The sequence below is a fragment of the Uloborus diversus genome, chromosome 2 (genome assembly GCF_026930045.1).
Source record: "Uloborus diversus isolate 005 chromosome 2, Udiv.v.3.1, whole genome shotgun sequence".
NCBI lineage: Eukaryota > Metazoa > Arthropoda > Arachnida > Araneae > Uloboridae > Uloborus > Uloborus diversus.
This window is the reverse complement of record NC_072732.1, coordinates 171,066,949-171,092,505: the sequence shown is the minus strand read 5'-3', so window position 1 is coordinate 171,092,505 and position 25,557 is coordinate 171,066,949. Positions and strand designations below refer to the sequence as shown.

General features: G+C 32.9%; 2 protein-coding genes across 3 annotated transcripts in view; one reads left to right on the top strand and one right to left on the bottom strand.

Moving 5' to 3' along the window:
• The window catches only part of LOC129216142 (nascent polypeptide-associated complex subunit alpha, muscle-specific form-like), a 125,802-nt gene extending 109,838 nt beyond the window's left edge, over positions 1-15,964 (top strand). Inside the window, exons 31-35 of one of the 2 annotated variants that reach the window (XM_054850298.1) lie at positions 873-914; positions 9,789-9,830; positions 10,038-10,214; positions 10,748-10,879; positions 15,443-15,964. In XM_054850298.1, the coding sequence (XP_054706273.1) occupies positions 873-914; positions 9,789-9,830; positions 10,038-10,214; positions 10,748-10,879; positions 15,443-15,876 (827 nt within the window). In that variant the 3' untranslated portion in view covers positions 15,877-15,964. The remainder of the gene's footprint in view (positions 1-872; positions 915-9,788; positions 9,831-10,037; positions 10,215-10,747; positions 10,880-15,442) is intronic. The other variant, XM_054850299.1, reaches the window with a different exon arrangement.
• Positions 13,310-25,557, bottom strand: part of LOC129216656 (uncharacterized) — a 37,321-nt gene continuing 25,073 nt past the window's right edge. The window contains exons 6-8 of the mRNA XM_054850872.1: positions 24,583-25,129; positions 23,236-23,351; positions 13,310-13,654 (exon numbers count right to left, since the gene is read on the bottom strand). Of these exons, the coding sequence (XP_054706847.1) occupies positions 24,595-25,129 (535 nt within the window). The 3' untranslated portion in view covers positions 13,310-13,654; positions 23,236-23,351; positions 24,583-24,594. The remainder of the gene's footprint in view (positions 13,655-23,235; positions 23,352-24,582; positions 25,130-25,557) is intronic.

Sequence of the window (25,557 nt, the reverse complement as noted above, 5' to 3'; positions counted from 1 at the left end):
TATACATTGAGTTATATAGGAAGAGGACGGATTTTAAACACTTTTTTTTCTCAAGGGTTCAAGTAGCCCCATTTTACGGTGCCAATAATGCTGCTAAATTTCGATACAATCTTATATAAATGATTTCATCATTAATGATTCATAACCTTTAATACTAATTACATAAAGATATTTTTTAACACGCAAAGCAAAATTGTTCTAGCAAGGCACCGGGCTCTTGGGGATGAACCCCAAGAGTCCTTGATTTTAAGCCATATTGCTAATGGTGGGTATTAAATATATAAATATATTTTTATAAGGACAACTCTGACCAAACTCCCCTCCTCAGTAGGAAATTCCGACTTGTTATGCCTTCCCCCAACCCCCAAGGAGTACATTTTGGCTCCGCTTGTGGTAAGTAAGAAAAAGATATGTTCAAGCCTGGATCTATAAATTTTGGGAGCCCCTGCAACAAAATCTGTAGGGCCCCTCCCTAAAGGCCAGCAGTGTATATTTGCAACGTTAATAAATCTCAGTGCATTTTTGTTTTAATTTCTTGGGCCGTTTGGGAAACTTAAGCACGTGCCTCCCCCCTCCCCCTCCTGAAGTGCGGGGTCTGCTGGCAGGCAGATCCGGGCCTGAATATGTTTACACCTGGCATTTTTGTCTTAGCAATAATCAAAACAGTTTCCAATAGATTGGATGATGAACTGTGCATATTCAAATTGATAGGCAACAGAATTTAAGGCTATATCTTTTTCGAATATTGCGACATTAAAAAAGTTTTTTTGGCAAAACCCTAAAACCATACATGTTTTGGAAAATTACGGTTTATAGGATCGATACTTATTCATCATTAATTATATTTTCTTTTTTATTTTTGTAAATGAAAGGTCAAACTGGAAATTATACAAGGCAAACAGTACAAGTTTCACGTAAGTATTGAATATTTTTCATACACTTAGAGAATTATGAAGTAATATTCCTATTATATGTGCATATCATTATCACAAATCTTAACAAATACAGTTGTTACATTTGTTAGAATGTCTTGTAATTAGTTCCTTATTACGGTCTTAACTTGTTCCGTACTTAGAGTAAGCAAATGCTGTATGCAAGAACAAAAAAACGATTTTAAACAAACCAGTTGATCCTCCACTGTTTAGGGAAATCGGGTTTTTCTAATGTCGATTTCGAACTGTTGAATCTCACCGGTTTATTTATTTATTTATTTATTTATTTATTTATTTTTTTTTTTTTGTGCTTAAAATCAAATGTTTCTTGCAAAAAAAGAATGAAAGGATTTAGAGACTCAAAACATACTACTAGTTACGCAGGTAAAAAGTCAAAGAAGAAAATGCAGTGACCCCTTGTCATATCGCGCTTGTCAGAAGACAACAAAAAAGCGCTATATACAACCTCTGATAATAAAAATTGGTGAATAGTCCTGTAACATTAAGTTAGATGAAATATCTTAATGAAAGTTACCTTACCTTCAAAATAGTTGCCTGCCACAATTATGCACTGCTGAGGTCTGCCATACATGTCCTAAAAACTTTGCAAGAAGTCTTCTTTTGGAATGGAGCTCAAAAGCCTCGTTAAGTTTCGTTGGATGTTAGGAACGTCGCAAAATCTCTCTCCTTTCAAAGCGAGTTTGAGTCATGGGAATAGGAAGAAGTCTGGAGGATTGAGACCGGGGGTACATGGCGGATGTTCAATTTGCAACACTTTATTTTTTGCCAAGAAATTTAAATTGATCTTTTGTTCATTCACTTTTCTGTTCTCAGTTAACTCTAAACAAGCACTTACCCAAGTAACACTGAAACGTTACGTCATCGTTACATCATGTTGCAATTAGTTGAAACATCATTACCGTTTCCCACGCAACGTGATATCACGTTGCTTTATCGATTCGTTACAAAAGCGTAATTTTGAAACGTTACATCACGTTGCAAATTTTTTAAATTTGTAACGTTGACAAACAGTTGCAAAAGAAACGTTACTTATCATTACTTTTCGTTGCACCTTGCCTCGTCTTCGGCAACCTCCGAATCCTAGTGGCCCATTTTCAGGTAAACAACTTCTGACTTGCTATGCCGCCATTGTTTTGCAGCTTCGCAATCGCGATCTCTCATCACTTTTAGCGGTAAGTACTTTGTATTATCGTTAGTGTATTATTGTTGATATACTTATTTAATTAAAAAAGTGTTATTACATATTTTTATGAAGTTAATGAACCGCCGTGGTCGGAGTTTGAGTATTTTTCCCACCGTACTTTTATTTATAATATTGTTTGAAAGAATAATGATAGATGTTTTTATTTATTCATTGATTTCTTAAAAAGATGCTGAAGCTTGGGGATATGTTCCATTAATAAGCTATAAAAGCGATAAATGATACCATTTCTTACTCATTTAATCGGCTTTTTGCAGAATGATTTTGACGAAATAATTGTAGCAATTTTTTGAAAATAAATTTGTCATGTAATTGAAATTATCTTTAGTAACAATATTGCAATTTTTTGTTAAAGCACTGATGTAAGAGGATTTTTTCAAAACTTTCATGCCTTTCGAAAAATAATTCTGGAGTTCTTTAGTAATAATAATATATTTTTTTCAAGGATTTATTTATGAAAGAAGTTTTTATTTAATTTGTAGTAATATCGTTAATTTTAACTATTAACTCCACTTGATGTAAATTCGGCTATGCTATGTTATACATGAAATACACCTCCAGTTCAGTCAATTCCAGCCGAGGACTGCAGTTTCATGCTCATTAGCACTTCTCAGCCCGGCATAGGAGTGACTGAGCTGGAGGCGAATCGGGAGGAATAGGAAGAAGTCTGGAGGATTATGTTATGCTCTGTTTATTTTTAAATATCAGGAATGCTCTTACAAAATATTATAAATGAAGCAACAGTGTGAGAATACTCGAACACCTCTAAACAGCATGAGATATTTTCAGTGGCGTACCGAGACAGATGGGGGCCTGGGGCGCTACTCGAAATGGGGGCCTACCTGGTATTAAACCTTAAGTTTCTCAAACTATGTGTACGTACCATATATTATAGTAATTACTTTAAGTGTTACATTTTTACATATTTCAGGTAATGTTGGATTGATTTCGGACACTATTGTAAATACCACAGTAAAACACATGGTTTTAAGTAAAATTAAGTAAATACTATATTTTTAATAAAATTGTGTTTTGTCAGAAAATATCAAAAACAGAAAAAAGTCCTAAAATTATATAATATCTTAAAAATTTTTTGCATCTGAACATCCAAGTACAGTGAACAGAAACGTTTAGGCATTCCAGATTTAATTAATTTTAGGATAAAAATTGGCTTTTACAGAAAAAAAAACCCTTTACTATTCCTTTGAGTAAGACACCACCAGGGAACTTTTTACCTGATAACATCACCTAATCTCAGAGAAAAATATTTTTAAAACATGCTTACCTAAATAAGGATGAAATTCACACGTTCACAGTCTAAATAAAACTTTTCTGTTAGGTCTCACTCACAAAAAAAAAAAAAAAAAAAAAAAAAAACGCTCTTTATGTTCTTCAGATAAAAAAAACTCTGGTACGACCCTATACTTGCCTGGCGCGTTTGATTGGAGAAAACGCTCCGCGCGGCTTTGCTGGTAGAATTAAAAATATTTAATGTTCAACAGAAATTAAGACAAAAAAATTTTGCGTATGCGTGGGTTTAACTAACCAATCCGATTTCTAAAGCGAAGAGCGTAATTTCCCCCCAATTGTCGGACAAAGGGCTAGGCATAGGCGGATTTAGGACTAAGTTCCTGGGGGGAGGCAGGATCTTTTTTGAGCAACATTTTTAATTGCCCCCCCCCCCCCCCCATGTTTTGGTTTGTTTTCCTGTGATGAATAAGGCCATGCTTTACCTTTTTTTGTGTGTGTCGTTTTCATTAATGTGTGTTTTCATGCTGTCCTTTTTGAATTGACCTTAAGAGGGGTGACTGGTATCAAGAGTGACGCAGGGCTCTCTTTTAAGTTGGATATAGAATATCTCCAATTTTAGGGGGTCCGGGGGTTTCTTCCCCGGAGGATATTTTGTAAAATGGATATAAAAATCTACATTTTGAAGCCTTATAAGAGTAAATTGGATAGACGAAAATCTCAGGAAAATATAGACAATTTTTTTAAAAAAAGTTTTATGATTTAAATGTGCTTTGTGATGTAAGTTAATACTTTAAAAGAAATGGTGTACATATTTAGAAAATAAGTAACATGAGAGTAACATACTACTTATTTGAACAATTCATAATTCGTACACTTGATAAGAAATAAAATTGAAGCACACTTTGCTTAGGAGTTTCAAAGACTTGTCAAACTATTTTCATGGTTTGGTTGTTTAGATTGAGTGTTTTGGCACAAGAGCCCTAGTAGGTTATACTGCGCCAATTCTTTTCAAGGATTTTAGAACATTTAATAATTTAAGGCAACTCATTTGCACTTTCCAGTCTCTGAAATTGAGTACTAGGTTATACAGTTGTACGGTCTTGTTCAAACTTCGTAAAAAAAAACAGCTATTTTAAGTCTAAAAGAAAAAAATAAACTATAAAATTCTCATTACAATAACCTTTTTTTAAATTATAAGCAGTGCAGAAAACGAAAAGGAATGGAGGTAGTGTATCATTTTTTTTTCTGGGCTAAACAGATTAACAATATGCAGTAGAAGCAAGATAAAAGCAATCAATAGAAAAGAATTTCCAAAATACTGCATTCGGGATCAAATAAATAGCAAGATATGAAACATGTGAGTCAGAAAAATTTATTTCAAGCAATATGTTACAAACATAAGAACCATGATTTTTACTTTTTTGATGCAGCGAGGATGTAGCAAGGAGCTGAATTTGACATATTTTGGCATTCCTCCCCCTACCATTTGTTAGAAATTTTAAAATTTAAGGTTTGTAGCCACATGTTTCCAAATATTCAAAGCTTTCAAGCTCTTGAAAATGAAATTAGTCTTTTCAAGCACTTTCCATTTTTTAAGGAGCGAATGATTCATTTTTTGCGAGTTACCGGCCCACTTCAAAGTAGTGACCCTAAGCTATAGCTTGTTTATCTTATGGGCAAATCTTTCCCTGTATATAATTCACTCTTGCCTGCAGATTTTTGTAAATTTTACGAAAATTCGTCAGTTTTTACAGTTAAAGGGTTTTTACAGTTTTACCAATCTGAACGTGTGAATTCAGAAGGTTCTTCAAAATCGTTCGTCTGTAACAACACAAAATATCTAGTTTTTGAAATCACGCAAATTGAAAATAAACATTCTGAAAAAAAAAGAAAACAAATTATAAAGAGCAGATCGTTCTGTTAGCGCAAATGGGGGAGGAGGGTTTCCTTTGTTTTAGGTTCTAATTTGTAAAATAATCGTCAATTATTACAAGTGTTGCAGCTGAATGCATAGCTCGTTTAGCCTATAGTTCCATTTATATACTTGCCCAAATGATTTTCAGTCAAATGGTGAATTAAGACATATTTTCAGCACCCCAGTGACAGCTGTACTGTTTGTATTTAATGTTCTTTTTTATATTTTTATTTCTCCCATCAGAAAAGGACATTCGCGAACCTCTTCATTTTCATTGACTATTCAAAAAAAAAATTTTTTTTTTGTCTTAAGGTTTTGGAAGATGTAATGTTACTATATGAAGTCCTCCCAAAACTGTCGGGCATTGCCCTCTATGCCCCCCCCCCCCCCCATAAATCCACCCATGTCCTTCTGAACTATTCAACAAAGAATAAAATAATATTATTTAAAAAATTTTTTGGAAGATATGTTGTTACTACATAAAGTCCTCCCAAACTGGGGAGGCATTGCTCCCCTTTGCCCCCCCCCCCATAAATCCGCCCATGGCGGCTAGGAACTATTTCTTTTGCTTGGCCGCAGCTCATTTCTCCATAGTCAAGTAAGCTTGCAATCGAGTATAGAATGGATGGGAGGAGGTATTATGCAGTCAAGGTCAAAAGTCCCGAAGGATTGACCAATTAAACAGTTTTACGCTGTCGAAAGGGGCATAGCAAAAAGGAAGTCCCCTTTGCTTGAGTCAGAAGGGGTCCGATAAAAAGAAAAATTTATCTGACTGATTTTTCCAACACCACAAAGGATAGACAACTTCTCATTTAGGAATGGATTTTCTTGGTTATATGTTTGAATTTGGTTTCAAAAATAGTGTATGAATTAAGACTAGACCATCGTAGTCTTAATACACAAAACAAAACATAAAACAGATATTTTAGCTGTATACTGTAATGATCAAAAATTATAAACGTGCATCTGCTCTATGCATTAGTTTTTTTTATATAAATTGTTCGAAAAAAAAATGCATAAAACTTTGCTGAAAGCACTTAACAAAATAAAAGCAAATGATTTTTATAGGTTTAGTTAATTTGAAAATTTGGAGCCCCCATTAAATTCGTGGCCCAAGCGCTCATGTGCCTTTGTACACTTAGGACGGGTCACTATGAAAAAAAGTCATATTTAACAAAATTTATGATATATGCTCGCATATATAGGTAAGTGATTAATATTTCTAATCATGATGTATATGACAGATCTACTGGAAAAAATAAGATACAATTTCGGGGCTTATGTCAAAGCGGGGCCTGTGGGACATAATTTGCCCTCTCTTTGTTTAGGGAAGAGTCACTGAGAAAATATTCATTCTACATGAAAAGTCTACTTTTTATTTATCTAAACCATGACATAAGGCACGTCTGGCGAAAAAGAAAACGAATTAAAATTTTGGGGCCTATGTCAAAGCGGGGCCTGGGTATCATAAACCCTCCATTGATCCCGAAGAGGTATTGATTGTATCCCTGAACAAATATTTGGTCTTTAAAAAAGTTATGATTTATTAAGCCAACTTGTTTAAGCATTCAAACCAAGATATGCGACAATATTGGTGAAAACCAAAAATTGAGATTTGGGGGCCTATGTCAAAGCGGGGCCTGGGGCGGACCGCCCCCTCCGCCCCCCCTTCGGTACGCCACTGGATATTTTTAACAGTAAATGCATTAACAAAAAATGCAGAATACTTACTGTATCAACAAATTAAGGGTTCAATGAACCCACCTCCCTTCTCACTAAGAAAAAAAAACTTTATTCAAGCTTTGAAAAAAAAAAAAAAAGCTTAATACAACGTTTAAAAGCAACGTGATGTAACGTTTCAAAAATCGTTGATGTAACGTTACTAAAACCGTTGCTTTTGCGCTTTGCAACGAGACATATTTTCGCTCTATCAACGTTACCAGTAACGTGATGTCAACGTTTCAGAGTAACGTGATGTCAACGCTTCAGAGTAACGTGATGTAACGTGATTTATGTACTTGAGTAGTAAAACAAGTCTTACACACAACTGAAACAACATTCAACTGAACAATGGTAGGTGCCACGTTTTGTTTCGCCAGTGTTATCCGTTTGACCATTCTGACTTCATCCACTAAACTTTATTATCAGAGGTTATATTAGAAACTGTGACATAATCGAGCTTATAAAAAGAAAGGATTCCATTCACGTACAAATTAATGATATGTGTACCTACATAAGGATCAGTTTATTACACTTTCTCAATAAAAACCCAAGAAAAATAGATACCGATTTTTCTTTTAAAATAAAAAAAGTAACTTAAAATATTTATGATATTTTTTAGTGGAATACTAATGGAAAGTTGCAGTTTAAAATAAAACGAATTAATGGCATTAAAAATGTGAGTTTTGTTCATTGATTAAAAAAATTAAAAACCAAAACTTTTTTTCAGGAAATGTAATTTTTCTCTGTGATGCCAAATGTGAAACAACATTTTTTTTTCTTTTTTCACATAATAGTTTCAGGAGGCAAAAGATTCTAGTAAACAATATAACAAGGGGTCATGGTATTACACCTTTGATAACTAACGCAATGAAAATATGAAGAAGGGAAAAATAAAAGATTTAACTTTTACTAAAAGGCGCTATTTCTCTAATACAGTAAAACCTGTAACGTTGACCACCCTTGTAAGTTGACCACCTGTATAAGTTGACTGCTATTTTCAGGCACTGAGCTAGATCTACATCATATGATTCAACCTCTATAAGTTGACCACCTGCTTAAGTTGACCACTAAAGTAGTGCACCGCAAAAAGGTCAATTTACACAGGTTACATCGTTCAAGAAACGACAAAAAGAATTAAATATGTGCTTTTTTAACCTTTTTGCACATGTTCTAACACCAAAAGCACTTGCCGGTCAAGTTTCCTGGCAAAAAATCCAACTAAAAAATTAGGATTCATATAGGCATCTATTACATGAGAATGAGAGTCTAGGGCCGAGATGTTTTAACAAAGTATTTTGCTCATCTCATATTATTCTCTTTACACTCACTAGGAATTAAGGGGAGTGGGATAAAGGCAGACAGAAATAGAACAGACAAACCGATTAATCTACAAACATATGCTTCCACATTTCATAACTGTTTTCAAAGCTTTCTTACAAGTATTTGTTGAATAATTATGCTAGCTCTCTCATTCTTGAAAGGAAATTTTAGGAAAGATTAACCATTCTTCTTCTTTAAAAACCATCTCAAAATTAAAAAAAAAAAAACAAAAACAAAAAAACAAATTCAGAATTTTAGACTTGATGCTGAAGAAAACACTTTACACATCACACTGTTAGGTATGTTCTCGATTTTGCACCCTCGGCAAAAGAGCGTCTTTTCTTATGGGGTTGGGCTGGGGTCGACCTGTCCCTGTCAGTGGCGGCTAGTGAGAGGGGCCACAGGGGCCCTGGCCCCCTCACTTTTTTTTAGAAGACAATAATTTATAACTTTTTATTTTTTTTTCTTTTGTGCGCACATGCTTGAAATTAAAAAAAAAGGATTGTACCGTATTATCCTGCATATAATCCACAGGTTTTCTGTTAAAAAGAGGTGCGAATTATACGTTGTCGCGGATTATCTGTGTCTATGTGTGTTTGTTTTCCCCCTCAACACCAACGCATTGAACCTCAATAATACAGTAAGATTCGCAGAGACCATTACCCTGCCTATATGCTTTTTCTTCACATAGCTTGAATGTTCTTACATGATTCAGGCTATGTAAAATAAACAACATACAGCAAAGGAGGAAGCTTTCATTTGCACAAGATTAGCATACTATAACGACAATTTAGAGAAGCAATCATTATTTTTTAAATTATTTTTATATTAGTTTTGAATATACAGTAAAAGTTATTACTTCTTCGCGTTTTTAATTTAGTTGCTAAAATGAATTTAATAAAAAAATAAAAGTTTAAATGTTAAAAAAAATACTTTCAAAAGTGTTTTCTTTTCTTTTTTCAAAAACCAAGGGGGGGGCGGACTAGCTCACCCATGATCTGGCCCTCTCACTTTTTTATGGCACGAGCCACCACTGGTCCTTGTAGCCCCATTTGCCCAAGGTTAGATGCCATCTTGGGCATCTAAAACTGGTAAACTGCAAATGCGGTAGGCACAGGGGGGGGGGGGCAATGCAATACTGAAGAAAACAACTTTACATGAAATAACTAAATTGCAGCAACTAGAACATATTCACTTCAGTTATGCAGTTTAAAATGCATCAAACCAAATTTCAATTATATTAAATAATTTTTGAACAAATTAATAGTTTTCAGATTCATTGATCAATATTTTGTATTTTGGAGTACAATTAGGGGTATTTGCATCTCATTATTTACAGTTTAAGTATCACTTTGCTTTTTAGATAATATTCAGAGAAATTTATATTTTGTTATTAGTCCGAACTCAATTACCTTTTATTTTGCAGAAAACATTTTAAGAAACAACTCGGTGGAAATCATTGTGAAGCGTAAGTGAACATCTCCAATTTTTAAATCATATATATAATTACTATTATTCTTATGATGATAAATCTTAAGTGTATCCGCACCTTTAAATTGAAGAATTATTCAAAATATTAAACATGGTAAACTAAGAACTGTTTTGATTTTTTTAAGTGTGTGCGTGTGTATTATGTATACATAATGCATAACTGTGTAATGATTATTTGCTTCAGCCTATGAAGAAGAGGACATTTGTGCGCTACCTGTAAAAATAGGAAAGTGCAACGCAAATGTTTTACGATACTACTACGAGACGGAGAGTCAAACATGCCATGATTTCAACTACACTGGATGTAATGGAAATCCCAACAACTTTGCGTCACTAGAAGAGTGTGAAACAGCCTGCTTAAGTAAGAAAGAAAATTTATTCATTACTTAAAAACACCACAATGGGTAAAGTCGAAATGTCACCAAAAAATTTTTAATCCTATAAAGTGAACAAAATTACATAAATTGCATTTATATACAGGAAATTCAAATGATTTCGTTTTAGTGCAGCTCAATTTGATCGATTTAGAAAAACAAGATTATATTACTAACTTTTTACAGTGTAAATTAAATTAAATTAAAAACACAATAAATTCCCAATTGTTTACATTTCGAGTTACGAAAATCAGTTAAAAGTTACACATTCTTAAATGACTATTAACAGAGCTAGGGTAGACTTGCAAGCAAATGCGGAATAGCTGTAGTTACAGCAGCCAATACTGCAATTCGGCCCTTATTTTGAGTTCGTTAGTAAAAATTTTCCTGAATACCCCCCACACACCAGATTTTTTCCCCTCTTACAAAATAAGGTACATAATGTTGAATAAAGGTAACACAGCATTGAGATACACAATACTGAACTGAATACAGAAAGTAATTTCTCTTTTAATTTTAGAGCCGAAGTTCTGCTACGCATTCAACTTTGAGATCAAGAAAAATATCACTGGAGGATTGGGAAAGAGGCCTATGGATAGCGAAATAATTTACGCACTACCTGAAAGTTGTGACTGCCAGTACCTTAAGAAAAGTAAGTTAATAAATTACTTTCCCATTATGTTTCCATGTTTCACAACTCGGGCAAGAACAATGATAGAATCCTGAGGAAAACATCACCCCTTTCTAATTGAAATGTATTAACTTACAGACATATGAAATATTCCGATCAATCAGGAATAAGGTTGAGTTCCAACTCAACTAGGGGAATGAAAATCAGTTACTTTTCCAGGTTTCCCCACAGAAAACTCTGTGGAATTTCGGACATTATTTTTGAATTTGCAGCTTCCTATATGAATTTTAAAAGCGTGATTTACTTTGAAACATAAGCAAAAACAAACTATTGAGCATTTTAATATCAGAACTTTAATTATTCATTATTTAATGCTTCTTTCTGGTGATACTGTAAGTCTTTCGTTACGTCTTCATTTCATAGGCGAATATGTACTTTTCTGGTTTCGACACAGTGGCTAAAGAGCATAAAAATCTACTTACTGTAGCAGTGTATGATGCAAAAAATAATGTTTCTCAAGGTCTATTTTCAATTTTCTAGGCTTTCAACAAAATTCATGAGTGTTCCTGACTTTTCTGAGACTTTTTTGGTCAAAATAAAAGTTCCTGACAATTCTAGGTTCCCTCCCTGACCCGTGGAAACTCTCAATAATGTGTAGAATAGGGTTTCAATCCCATGGGATTTCAGGATCGTAAGGAGCCAACCTTGTGGGATTGGCTCTCTTTTTTTACTTCCTTTTACAAAAAAAAAAGAGTATTCGCGAAAAATTTTTCATCCAAAAATCAGCCTTAATTTCCATTTTGCTCACCCCCAAATGAATGTTGAGTTTTTTTTCAACCCGACCACATGTGGATATATGCCTAGGAACGTACAGACACCTGAAATATCCATTTTGACGGTCCCAGAGTTAATTACGACGATTTTTCTCGTGACATCTACAGGGCCGTTGAGGTAAATCCGGAAAATGGGACACAAGTATTAAAACTCTTATAACGCACAAACAAAAAGGATTTATTTTGTACACAACTTTGCAATATTATAGAAAATATGTTACAAAAAGAAATTATTCTATATAGCCGCCGTTAGCTGCCACCACTCGCTCAAGACGTGACCGGAACCGACCGCATGCATGTTTCACCTCCTTCCTGTCCACGTTGGGCAGGGCACAACGTGGACAGGAAGGAGGACACAGCCCACAGAGGCATCACCTCTGTAATGGTGGCTCTCAGCGCGTCCTTGGTATTATGAAATTTTGCGTTAACCTTTTCCTCAACTACTCCCCAAAAGTAGTAATCGAGAGGATTGCAGTCCGGGCTGGAGGGTGGCCACAAGTCGGGTGTCCAGTGGTAGGGCACACTACTGTGAAGCCACGCTTGGGTTTTTCTCGACTTGTGGGCTGGCGCTGAGTCCTGCTGGAAGACATAATCTCTTCCGGCAGCCACCATGTCCATCCAAGGCTTGACTACCGTTTCCAATACGTGAATGTATCCATCGGCGTTGATTCTGAGACCTTCTTCAAAGAAATGAGGTGGCATAACATCCCCTTCGCTGCTGATAACCCCAAGGACTATGACCGCTGCTGGAAATTTGGTGTGCATGACGGTGGGCACTTCTGAAGCATCCACTCAACTGACCTGAAGATAACACCTGAAGATAACCACTCAATAATCTCCTTTGGTGATTTACCGGCACCAAGGGACTCAAGGATCGCTGCTCTTCTGTCTTGTTCCCGGCTCATGTTGTTGCTTGTTGCAACGTGTCTATATGCGGGCGCCTCATGACGATATGAACTACACATTAGATAACCTATTCGCAAATATGCACTCAACAACCGCTAGAGGGCAGTTAATAAACAAATTCCGGATTTACCTCAACGACCCTGTATATTTACGTATGTGTGTATGTCGCATAACTCAAGAACGGAATGTCCTAGAAAGTTGAAATTTGGTACATAGACTCCTAGTGGGGTCTAGTTGTGCACCTTCCTTTTTGGTTGCATTTGTATGTTCCAAAGGGGTCTTTTGCAACTTTTGGGGGGGGGGGAAATCCTTGTTAATTTCTATGTAAACTCACGTGGTGTTATAATTTGGTGGACACTTGGTGATATATCGCGAGTCTTTTGGTCGCCAAGTTTTGTTGCCAACTTAGCGACAAAGTTGGCGATTAAAAAAAAATTTTTTTTTGAAAATCTGGTTTTAATTTGGCCACTGTTGGTGATATTTAGAGAGTAAACTATTGAATCATATTAAAACTGCCAATAATGAGAAAATGACATTAAATTGGAGTAAAAGGAAGTCATGTGATGTACACATCAGCTCGTTTAAAGTTGTATTTTAATATAAAGTCAATATTTTTTTTGCTCTTTAATTAGAAAGTACTGATTTTATTACTTAAATTATTTTTATTACGAATTCAATACACAAATTATTTGAAGACTACAAAGTTATTTTCAAACAAGCAGCAGGTGTACAAAGTTATGTCCAATGAGCATAATGATTCCCTCACACCCGAGGGGATTTTTTGTGCAAAAAACAATGCTGAAAACGCAAAGTCTGTAATCGGTTTTAAAAAGATTAAATAAATATAAACACTTCAGAGAAGATATCACAAAAGTCATCTCCTTCCACAAGATATTTTTCTTTTATGAGAGCCATGTTTGGTCTTTGCTCAAGCCTGCACCGTAGACAGATGTGTACCAGTCAGTGCAGTGCCCAGCCCAATCTTGAGGGACTATGTTCTCAATTCCTCTAAATACGGAGCTAGATCCCACAGAATTTGGGATCAGAACTGAAATCCCTAGAACAAAATCAAATGCCAATTACTTTGTTAGGGGGTAGTCTAGAAACTAAAATGAGCATCACCTTTAAAGTTTCAGACCACAACCTCCTCTTTTTTATTAATCGCAGATTTGTAATTACTATTGAAATTTAACATTTTAAACCAATTTTTGCGTATTGCAAAAATTGGTTTAAAATGTTAAATTTCAATAGTAATTATTTAAAACTGCCAATAATGAGAAAATGACATTAAATTGGAGTAAAAGGTTCTGAATGGTTCTTTTCAATTTAACTATAGCTTAGCTGTTGCTATATAGTTAAATTGAAAAGAACCATTTTAGTGTAAATGTTCACACTTTGAAACACTAATTATATATTTAGATTAACTGTTAATGTGTAGGTCAGGTAGTATGGAATTGAATCAAACACTCTGTTCACCATTCATTTTTAGAAATTAGTACGTGTCCAGTGGTCAGAATTCAACCATAATCATAACTGAAAATTTGAGGAAAACATACAGAAATTTTCGTGTTTCCAACATTTTTATTTCTACTCTAATACATTCGTTCATTACACATCTGGGAATATACAATTTTAAATGTACTTGCAATACAAAACAATAATAATTTATTCTAAATTTGCTTTTTTATGTTATTCTCAAAACAAGTGCTTGAAAGGTTATATTATCATAGTTGGAAAATTGGCGTGCACGTGAAGTTCTTGGCTTGAAAAATTTTATATTGGTAACACTGATTATATTTTTGTAACCCTGTTGCTATGTGGTAACCCTTTGCAAATACATATTTCCCTATTTTTTTCTACGTGCACAGAGGAAAAACATTCTCTCTCTAACATTGATGCCAACCATTATTTGACCCCAATGCATAAAGATCACTAAATCTCCCAGGTGTCAAAAGCTTCCCGAATGAAATAATGCAGCAATAACCAGTTTGTACTGTCTGACCACGGATTGAGTGGAGAGACAAACATTCGTTTTACAGCCGGAAATGTGCAAATCTATTATTTTTTAGTGATGCCAGCTTTTGCAGAAGCAGAGTTTCATTCAAATGAGCGGAATACCAGCATCAAATTTTTACTTTCCCCCCTCATTCAGATAGATTCGTCTTATCTGGAGATTTGAAAATTCCATACAATCCGTGGTCGGATAGTATGTAAAACTTCTGTATAAACAATATTCTTTGTAAAATGTCTATGTTTATTGAGTAAGTTGGCTTGACTTTTGCCTTTAGAAATATAAGATTTTAAACTATCAAATGATTGATCTGTACTTGCAGCAACACATAATTGTCAATGCAGAAGTATGGACGTATGATGAACCAGTTTAAATATTATACTGAATCATTAAATTATGTGTACATTTAAAACTATTATACTGAATCTTACCATTTAAATAATATTTTAAAGGCTTAATTTCTATTCCCCCTCTTAGCTACAGAGCTTTAAAAAAAAATCTATTTTTAAGTCACATTGAGCTTGAATGGTGATAGTTTAAGGAAACATTTCATAAATGTAAGGAGTTCTAAACATCTTGAGAAGCACTTTCATGGAGGCATTTCCAAAGAATCTGTATAAGCACTGTTCCTGCACTCTTAAAGTAAAACAGTTTTAATAATTATTTTTCACTGTATTCAAAACATTTATTTAGTTATTTAATTATTTGTTGATTTTAATTTTTGCATACAAGTTTGTGCAAGAATAGCTATTACATAATCAAATATGAAACAAAAAAAAAAAAACTTTTGCTAAAATTTGATGTTCATATAATTTTTTTTTTTTTTCAATTTAGAGAGTGGTTTCGCTTACCTCATTTACAATACTACTGCAAACGAAAAAGCACAACAATTAACAGATGATTATTACATCATCCCACTGTCTCAAGAACAAGATAAACAATTCACATGCGCAAGTGACGTTGAGGTAGTCACTGAAGAAAATAAAATTGAGTCAACAGAGAAAATAAAGACAGCAGAAAAAATTGACAAAGAGGTAACAGAAGAAACTGTGTCGTCCACTCTATCAGAGAGAGATGAACTATTTTCAAATACAAATGTTACAGCTATCCCTGTAGAACAGGAAATTACTAAAAATAATAATGAACTTGATGGTTTAGAAGCCTCAACTGTCCCTGTTGTTTCAACAGAACGAAATGATGATGATGATACTGACAATCAAATAGATTCTGGTGAAGAAAAAAAAGGGGCATTTAGTTTCTTTGGTTAAAACTTGTGTAAAATTATGTTAAATTATTTAAAATTTTGTATACGTATAACTTTGTGTAAAGTTAAATTGATAAACATACATTTACTGATTTTGGCTTTTATTTATTCCTGAAGTTTATGAGCTTTATTAAGTGGTTACTTTTTTTCTGTAAATTATTTTAAAAATTCAAACTTGAACTGATTCAACCTTGTCAGCCAATCAAAGTTTACATTAACGATACCCTTCAGTTAAATTGAACATAACATTAAATTTGATGATAATGCAAGACCGCACTTGAATGTATTATTTCAGCTCACTTGAATGTAAGTCCTAGGAAAATCCCTCAAACTTATGCTCTCTCTGAAATAATCGATTCACTTACACGTTTAAGATTTGTAAAAAACATAATAACATAAAATTTAAAATGCAAAGCTATAAATTCCACATAAAGCCTTTTTTTCAGAATAGCGGGAACAAAAAACATTTTCATAATTACAATTATTTACCTACACTTTTTAAATATGCAAACTAAAGTGTTTTATAATTTGAAAAAAAAAAGTGCAACAAAATTTAATTTATCAATGTTTTGGGGTTTTTTTCTAAATTATTTTTGAATGTTACTAATAAAATTAGTGACAGTTCTTAATATTAACATTTGGTGACCCAATCTAACAAAGTTTAGCTTTGAAAGATTACTTTTAAAGCACCTGTAAGTAAGAGAATTTTCATGGTAAATTTTTTTCTGTTACGCTTTTGTGCTCAATTTTGTACCAAGAAAATATGAGATGAATTTGTCTTTTTTCACCTCCTGCATATTTGTGGAAAGTGGATTTCTTCCCTTTTGATAAATTAGTCCAACATGTGGTCAATATGATCAAGAACTACATGTTGGGCCACTTTTTTCTGCATTCCTCTTCCAAATCATCTACACTGGAGCCTCCATAAATGATGCCATGCTTTGAGAGAGGGAGGTTTTTTTTTGTAAAATTGTGATAGTTTGTGACTAGGGGAAAAGGAGGGGATAACAAGAAGTGTGACTTCAAACATTTTTTACAACAATATGACCATGAAAAATAGTGTGACAAGTGACGGGGATTGGGTGAAAAACTTACATTTTGTGACAAAGGTGTGGTCAAATGTGTTTTAAAAAGGTCCAACATCATTTATGAACAGCCTTGTTCCTTAAATTATGGTAATAGATAACAATTGCAGTAGTTCTTAGATAATTATTTTAACCCCTTCCCTCTCGCTCCTGTGAATATGCCGGGCTGGGGTTTCGATCTTCATTTCTCACGCCCGTGATAATGCCGTGCTGGGGTGTGCAATATTAACGTGAAGAACGATTAAAACCAATTCATTTGTTTGGTCCGGAATACATTTTATTTCTCTTTTTATACACTAGATGGCAACACCAGTCAATTTTAAACGTAATTGCGGATTTTAAATGTAATTGCAGAGATGCAGGAAAGAATTTTGGTACTACTTATCAGATTGTGACCTTAGCTCAAGCTTTGAAATTTACCACACAAAAAAAATTTACTTATCTTTACTTATATTACACAAAAAATTAATCAAATTCCTTTTTAATGTTTAAAAGACACATTTCTTAAATTTTCGCTGCTTGCTTGGGATTGCTTGTTGACTTTTCATAAAAATTTAAATTTTTTAAAATTTTAATCTAAAAATATTGAAAATGAAAAATTGAATGCACATATTGTAGATACACTTATTTTTATATAATTTTCTTAAATAAAAAAAATAGACACTTTTATGACCGTTCTATTCGATCGTTAAAGAGTTAAAGCATACAATGATGAAGGGGGAGTCCACTGTAATTTGGGTCTATCATAATATCAATGCATTGTTCAAAGAAGAACATCTCTTGCTTTTCAAATTAAACATTGTGTTTGATTTCACATGACCTTTAACCAGGGGCGGCATTTCAGCATTTCATTTGGGGGGGGGGTGGAGTTTCTTAAATACAAATTACCTTAGTATGGAACAAAACACATATTGGCTAACAGCAAGTAATCATGATATGGGGGGGGGGGGGGATTGTATAGTTAAAGAGCACCCAGAAAAGATATTTGTTGATGTGAGATATTTTTTTCAAAAATAATATGTATTTTTAAAGAGTATCTATGAAACCATATGCATTGAGCAGCTGAAATGTGTTTCTAGCGGAAGAAAGCGATGAACACTCATCAAATAGATACACTTAAAGTATGAATGTAACAATGAATGTAAAATACCACGGCATTTTCTTGTGCAGCCACACCACTGCACGGGCCTCTCATAACCATCGCTACGTAGAGCACACAAGAACGAGATATTTAGCCCATATGAGGAAATTATGTCTTTTGTTAAAATTAACCATGATTCTTCTTCAGTTTTTTTTCTGTTCTGAAAAGGCCAGTAAAGGCTTCGTGAACTTCTAATAATTTAAAAAACGGGAAATACTTGCTCTTGTCTTGAAATGTGTCAAGTTTCGTTAACCATTATGGAGAACCAGCAAGATTGTTTTTCTTGCTGGTTTTCCATAATGGTTTGGCTTTGATTGGTCACTTTGATTGGCGATTTACGTAAATTGAATTTGCTCACTTTTTATCATTCCTCTTTAAGAATTTGGGGGCGCGACCGTCCCCTCTTGACCCGCCTATTTGCCGCCCCTGCCTTTAACCAATCCCTCAGTTTGACAGACCATCTTTTGATGCAGTGAGTGTTGTAATCCGCTGAATCCCAAAATTTGCGACGCACAATAAAATGCAAGCTTGGGAAAGAAGGTATGGTGTGATCGAATACTGTAAAATATTTTATAACAGCATATATAACAACTACTAATTTATTTTTAGCAAATACCAATGAATTATGTACATATCTATAAGCATAAATGACTACTTCTGTATGTAAGGATGTCCGGTGTAAACTTCAAAACTACTGGACAGATTTGACCCATTTTTTCACCACAGATAGTTACATTATCAGGAAGTAACATAGGTTGTAATGTATTTCTAAAAAACTTAGTTTCAAAAAGTTATGATGGAAAACATTCCCCATTGAATGATTAAATACAAAACTCATTGTTACAAAAATTCATTGCCTTACAACAACAATATTAATAGTAATCGTAATGAAAATTTTGAATCAAAGTCTTCTTTCAAGCAAACATGAGTTTAAAGTCATTTAAACATTTGGAAACTCTACTTTTTGCACAGGGAAACACAGTAGAGAGCTTTTTTTTTTCTTTCTATTTTTGTGTGTGTGTACTATTAAATTAAATAAAGGGCACGGTTTTTTAATTATCTTTGTTTTTGTTAGTTCATATTTTGGAAATTCTTCAAATTTTTATATGCTTCAATTCGTGCTTTCGTTTCTAAATGAATACTTGTTCGTTCTTTATACTTGTTATTTTATTTTCATGGGTAAGGAAGAAGCTTGATTTTTAATCACGTCAAAGCATTGTGTTTTGAATCCTTTCAGTTAAAACAGAAAAAGAATTAAAGTAGCGATTGTTTCTCACAATTATTATTGACCCTGGCAATGCCAGGTATTTTTGCTAATGTATATATATATATATATATATAGATATATATATAGATAGATATATATATATATATACAAAACATGGGCAAAACCTTACAAGGAAAATATATAAGTAGATACTCTGCAGGAATGGATAAAAATAAATTTATATACAAATTTAAAAACAGCATATATACTATCAGGTATATGTCTAGACATATGTCTCATAGTCCTTAAAGGGTAAAATTGTTTGAAACTAAAGTTGTAGAAAGTACAAATATTGCCAGGCTTGCACCCAGTAAAAATAATACTAATGTTATAGTCACATATAAGTTAGTGATCAAAGAGAACTGATTCAAGAACACAAGTTTATAAATATTTTATCTGTGACCATTTAAGCTTACATGTTTGTAATGTGATCGGGTTAATTCATTTATCTAAAATAAATTTGAAAAGTAAGAAATTAACTAAGAAAAAAGATATACTTCAAATTAATTCAGTCGAACCCCGCTATAGTGAACCCTGGATATAGCGATCCCCTGGTTGTAGCGAACCTTTTGAATGGTCCAAACTGAAGTATTATGTTACAGACCCCGAAGTGGTTTTCTGGGGGAAAAAAGTAGGAAATAAGGAATCAAAAATTTAAAAAGTAGGAACAAAATCACTTAAAAAATTAGGAAAAAATAGAAAGAGAAAGGACTACATGGGTCAAGAGGAAACAACTTTAGCGTAAATTCTATTTCTAATGTAAAACAAACTAACGGTATTTTTGATTTAAAACTGTTCCACAAATAAACTAACAGTACTTTTGAAGTATTGAAGGGATTTAATGAAAGACCCAGTCGCAAAAACAAAATGAATGAGAATCTGACAATCATCAGTATGAAAAATAAACTGGTGGAAACAAAGGTATTAATTACAAAAATATGAAAATAAAATCCAAACAAAGAAACACCTTTCAACAATAAAGTAATAAAATTAAGTGTGATAGAAAACAATAATAGTATTAATAATAAAACTCACATTTTAGTGCAATAAAACTATTTTTGTTAAAGATTTGTTTTGTCAAAAACGAAAACATTTCTTCAAGAGCATCCATTTATCATTTGAAAATACTAACACTTTCAGCTCCTGTTGTCATAAACTATGATGCAAAAAGCCAAAAAGCAAAGAAAATATTAAATTATTTTTAGTTAAAAATAATGAGCAGCTGACATGCATTCTTGCATAAACATGGGCAGATGTTTGAATTTGAAAAAAAAAAGGAAAAAGACTGAAAATGCAGATTTAAAATAAATTTGTTCTTAAATATGGGGCATAAAATATATAGTAAAATATTTAATCTAAATAAATAACGAAATAAGTAAACTAAAGGGTTTGTATTATGCTATGTATTTTTAGCATTCAACATAAATTTTTGTATCAGACACGTCATTTATGGGAGTCAGTGGGGTCAATTTCTCCTCTCCCTGGCAATGCAAAATTAATGCTTAACTATTCTAGTTTGAGCGGTTTTTGTTGTTTTCAGATAAAATTTGCATTCAGTATACATCCTTTGCTAGCCACTCCCGGGGGAAAAAATCAAACTGACAGGCCAGTTTTAATTTTAATCAAGCAATAAAAACAAATATTGTTTTATTGGTTTGATGATATTTTTATCTCCTTCTAGTTCCAAAATTTTTGTCACGGGGGAAACAAAAAAGAAAAATCCATGCATGGTAAATATAACATTTTTATCGAAGACAGATCAGTTTCTAATGTTTCGCTATGCATTAAAGAGAAGGCATGTAGTTTCTCTCAATCCTCACCATACAACAAAAATATTCTTTCGGAAATTGTTCACGAAATCGAGAGTGAGCGGGGGAGCAACTGGCATCAAATGCCTGCATATATATCTCCCCCCCCCCCTTTCGATCAGGCACCCTGAGTACAATAACTTGCAGTAGATACGCTGTCAAAAAGAGTAAGAGTATCAAAAAATTTTTAAATGTTCAGTAAAGCCGCATTGCCAAAAACACAGCACTTAAAAATGATGAGCAACTCCTTGATATTGATGTTATATCAGAGTAGAAAATACCCCATTAAAAATATAAAAACAAATACAGTACATATTTGTTTGTGGCCTTATCCAACAACTTTTAAAAATGTGAAGAAATAAAAACGGAATTTAAACTGAATTCCGATTTTTCTCCAAAAATCGGGAACGTTTTGCCCATCTAGGTTTTGCCTTTTTTTTACAAATGCTCTTTGCAAGGAAAGAAAATGAAATTTTATAATCATGTTTACGATTTAGAATGAACAATAATCATATTTATGTATGAAAAAAGTTAGTTTCCTCGATTATTTTTGAAGTGGTTCGCGCGTTTTTGCGAATTTCTCTTATCTGTCGCTTTTATTTTGTACTAACTATGTACAGTGTACAGGTTTTTCATTTTTTGCTTCTGATATTCCTTTAAAGGTTTTACATTGCCTTTCTGTTTAAATAGAGCTTCATTCACTTTTTAAACAGTTGGCCGTTTACTTTAATTAAAGCTTCTAATTGACGGGTAAATAATATATAATAACATCAGAATGGTCAGTATCTATGTCTTTATTGTTTCATTAAAACAGTAGGACTGAAGTCGGGGCGATAGACAGAAAAGTCGATCGCAAATGCTGCTACGGCAAAAAAGTCACAAAAATTTAACTTTTAAACAAGCAAATGTCACGGCGTTCCTTCCAGAAATTACTGTAGACATTCAATGAAAAGCTCAGCATCCGTTTGTTTCTTTTACTTTTCAAAATCAAAACATGCAGAAAATTATTGGTGCAGCATTGTAAAAATAAGAATCAATGCACAATTAGAAGTGCTATACTAAAGAAAGAAAAGGAAAAAGTAGGAAAATAAGGAGAGAGCTCTAAAAAGTAGGAAAAATAGGAACTCTTTGGGGTCTGATGCTATTAATGCAATTTCAAATGATTGTAAGGATCTCCAAATGCTAAGAAAATCGACTATAGCGATCCAAAATTTCAAGCTTTTCTTCATCAGCTAAAAAAAGTGAAAAAGATACCCTATCATTAGTAAACATCCCTGATTTAAAAAAGGGATCCACTTCAAACAAATCTTATTGGACAGAATTTTTGACTTTGAACATGTGCAAAGATGCTTTCAGGTTTCATGAGCAATCCAAAAATCTTTCCCAAGAACAACTTCACTGTGAACTGATCTTTCGATATTGATGAAGAAACAGAGGATCCTGAACCTTCAACTTCAGCTCCAAAGACAGCTGTCAATTTTTTTTATTTATTTATTTTTTTTTATTTTTTATTTTTTTTGAAACTGAAACTATATATCAACATGTTGCAGATTTGTCTTCAATAGCCCTGACTAAAAAATTGGCAAAATACATTTAAAATTAAAATTTTTGCACTAAAAATAACATCCTCTTCCATGCTATAGAATTTTTTTTCTAAAAAATGTATATTTTTACTGTTAGCTTATTACTGAGGATAATATAATTAATACATTCCACTTTACTGTCCTAAGTACTAATGAATTATCGTGTAATCAGGATGTCCATTAGGAAGTTATCAAGTGAATTCAGACTTTATTGAAAAACCGGATGTAGCGAATCCTCCGCTATAGCGTTACAGCACGGTTTGACAATATTAACAATGCCTCTCTTATTAACTACATGTGCTCTTAAAACCTTTTTCTTGGAAATATTTCAATTAGCAAGAGCTTACAACACTTTAAAAGTATAAAAATTCATTTGTTCTTTCAAAAAAGCAAAAATTAAATATATTTTTAAAAATATGTATAGCTACTACATAAATAAATAAAATTGAGTAATAAAAAATCAATCAAGGATAACTCACCAAAAGGAAGTACGATCCAAATTTAATGCTATGTTTTAACGGTGATTCGCTAAACAATTTTCTTCCCTCTTTTCTATTAGTGACTGTTTGTTCTCTTCACCAAAGTACTTTAAAATCTGTATGAGAAAGAAAAAACATGTATTATCACTTTAATCTTTTCATGAACCTGTATTATTTCGGGTAAGTCATGTAAAATTCGAGTTGAATCAAAACATCTTTTGTTTTGAAAACTTCCATTTTATAATATTATACTTTAAAAAATAATGCATCTATGAATACTATTTTTTAAAAACTCCAGCAGCATAGTTTGGTGCTGCAAGAACTATCTGGAATGTTTCCAAGCACAGAAAAGAAGTGAGAGCATCTAGCTCATACCTGAGTTTTATACTAAATAAATAACAAGAAATTTAGTTAAAATTAGAAATTTAGAATAAGAAAAAATCAACTCTAGAGTTCGGTCAAATCTCAATAAAGCAATATCACAATTTGGACAACAGTTGAAAAAGATCATTAAAATGAGGCCAACAGCTCTTAAATGTTACTAAAAATACCCTATAGTTTGAGGTTCACATTTTCTAATCGAGGTTAAAAGGATCTTTAAAAAAAAAATCTGATAGAATACTAATAGTACCATTAGGGACACATTGCATGCTAGTATTGCGAGGCACTGTTTATATCCTTTTCAATGGACTGGTGCAATACAATGTACATATAAAACGGCATATATTTAAAACTTGAATAATCGATTTTAATTATTACAAACTTAAAGTTACTGAAACAAATTTATGAAAAAGTCCAAATCATCAAAATAAAACTAGTATATTATTGCATGGTACTTTTAATGAAATCCATAGTAAAATTAGTAGTTCAGTTCTGTAAAAGCATTTATTTTCACAGCTTTAATTTATGCAATTTTTTTAGAATCCATTGTAATCTTGAAAATTTAAGCCCTGTGGAATAATTTCTTCCCAGCAACCTTTCCATGTTCATTCAAAATTTGCAAAACTTTCAGATCTTGAAATCACCAATATTATCATTTTCGCGAAAATTGCGGCTCTGGAAAATAAGTGCTTCTACAGTAATTAAACTTTTAGTTCAACATGTATTATTAAAAAAACTGCATCTTTACATTTCATTAAAAATCCAATTTATATTTTATGGATATTAAATGCATGCAATAATAAGTTTAAATTAAAAAAAAAAGCTTTAAAAATCAGTCTCTATGTGCTTGTTATATGCTGTTAAATCTTTATTCAACTCCAAAGTACCATATTGTTCTATCATAAAAATAAATGATAACAGTTCTTTAAATTTACATTAGCTTAGATACCAGTTTCACCAATTTACCTGTTATTTCAATCACTTCTTTGACAACCATCTGTTCTCACATTCTTGCAACAGACTGATTAAAGGAGATACGGTAAAAGGAAATTCGTTGATTTTACTCAGTTTTTCCAGTGCAACCTTTAAATGAATAAGAACTAACACAGATTTTTCAACACATTCGTCAAGCTGTTCAGGTTCATCATCAGAGCTATCAGCATATGGAACAAGATGTGGAACTGGCTTCAAGCTTTCCAAGAGATCAACAGGTTGCACACGTTCATCTATTGCATCACACTCAGTGCGCAAAGTCTGTTTAACATTTTCATCATTTTGGCTCTTTTTCCTTTCACCATGCAACAGAAGCATATGCACTTGGACAAAAGCATGCCATTCATTGATAACAAGTTTTAAATACTGCAATAGGTACAATAGAAAGCATGTTTCATCAGATGTTAGAAAAGAAATCAGTTCATTGTGATCAAAGCCCAATTTCTGCAAAAGTTCAATGAATACATAATGAGGATTAGCTTCCTTTTCCAATGCTGCCAGTATTTCTAGATTTGTAGTCCTAAGGAGAGACAAAAACACAAAACTAAAAAAAAAAACAATTAAAAAAAATATTCTGCTCAGAGTAACTTGTCAAATTGCACGTTAGTAAAATTTACTTCAAAAAATAGGGATAATTCATCAAAAATTAGAACATAAAAATTCTTAGGGAATTGAAAAATACTGAAAAAACTGTGTTATTGAATATATCAGGGTGGGGGGGGGGATTCACTATTTATTCAAAAAAAAAAAAAAACTTTAGAGTAATTTTAATGAGAGCACTACTACTAATGAATTTACTTCAAACATTTTAAGTAGTTTGAGGTAACACTTAAGGTAACTCCTTTGATGAATGATATAAATATTATAATATGCATATATGGAACAGGATGCAAAAATCTCCTTTCCTGAACTTAATTATGAGCTAAAGCCCTACAAATGAGACTAATA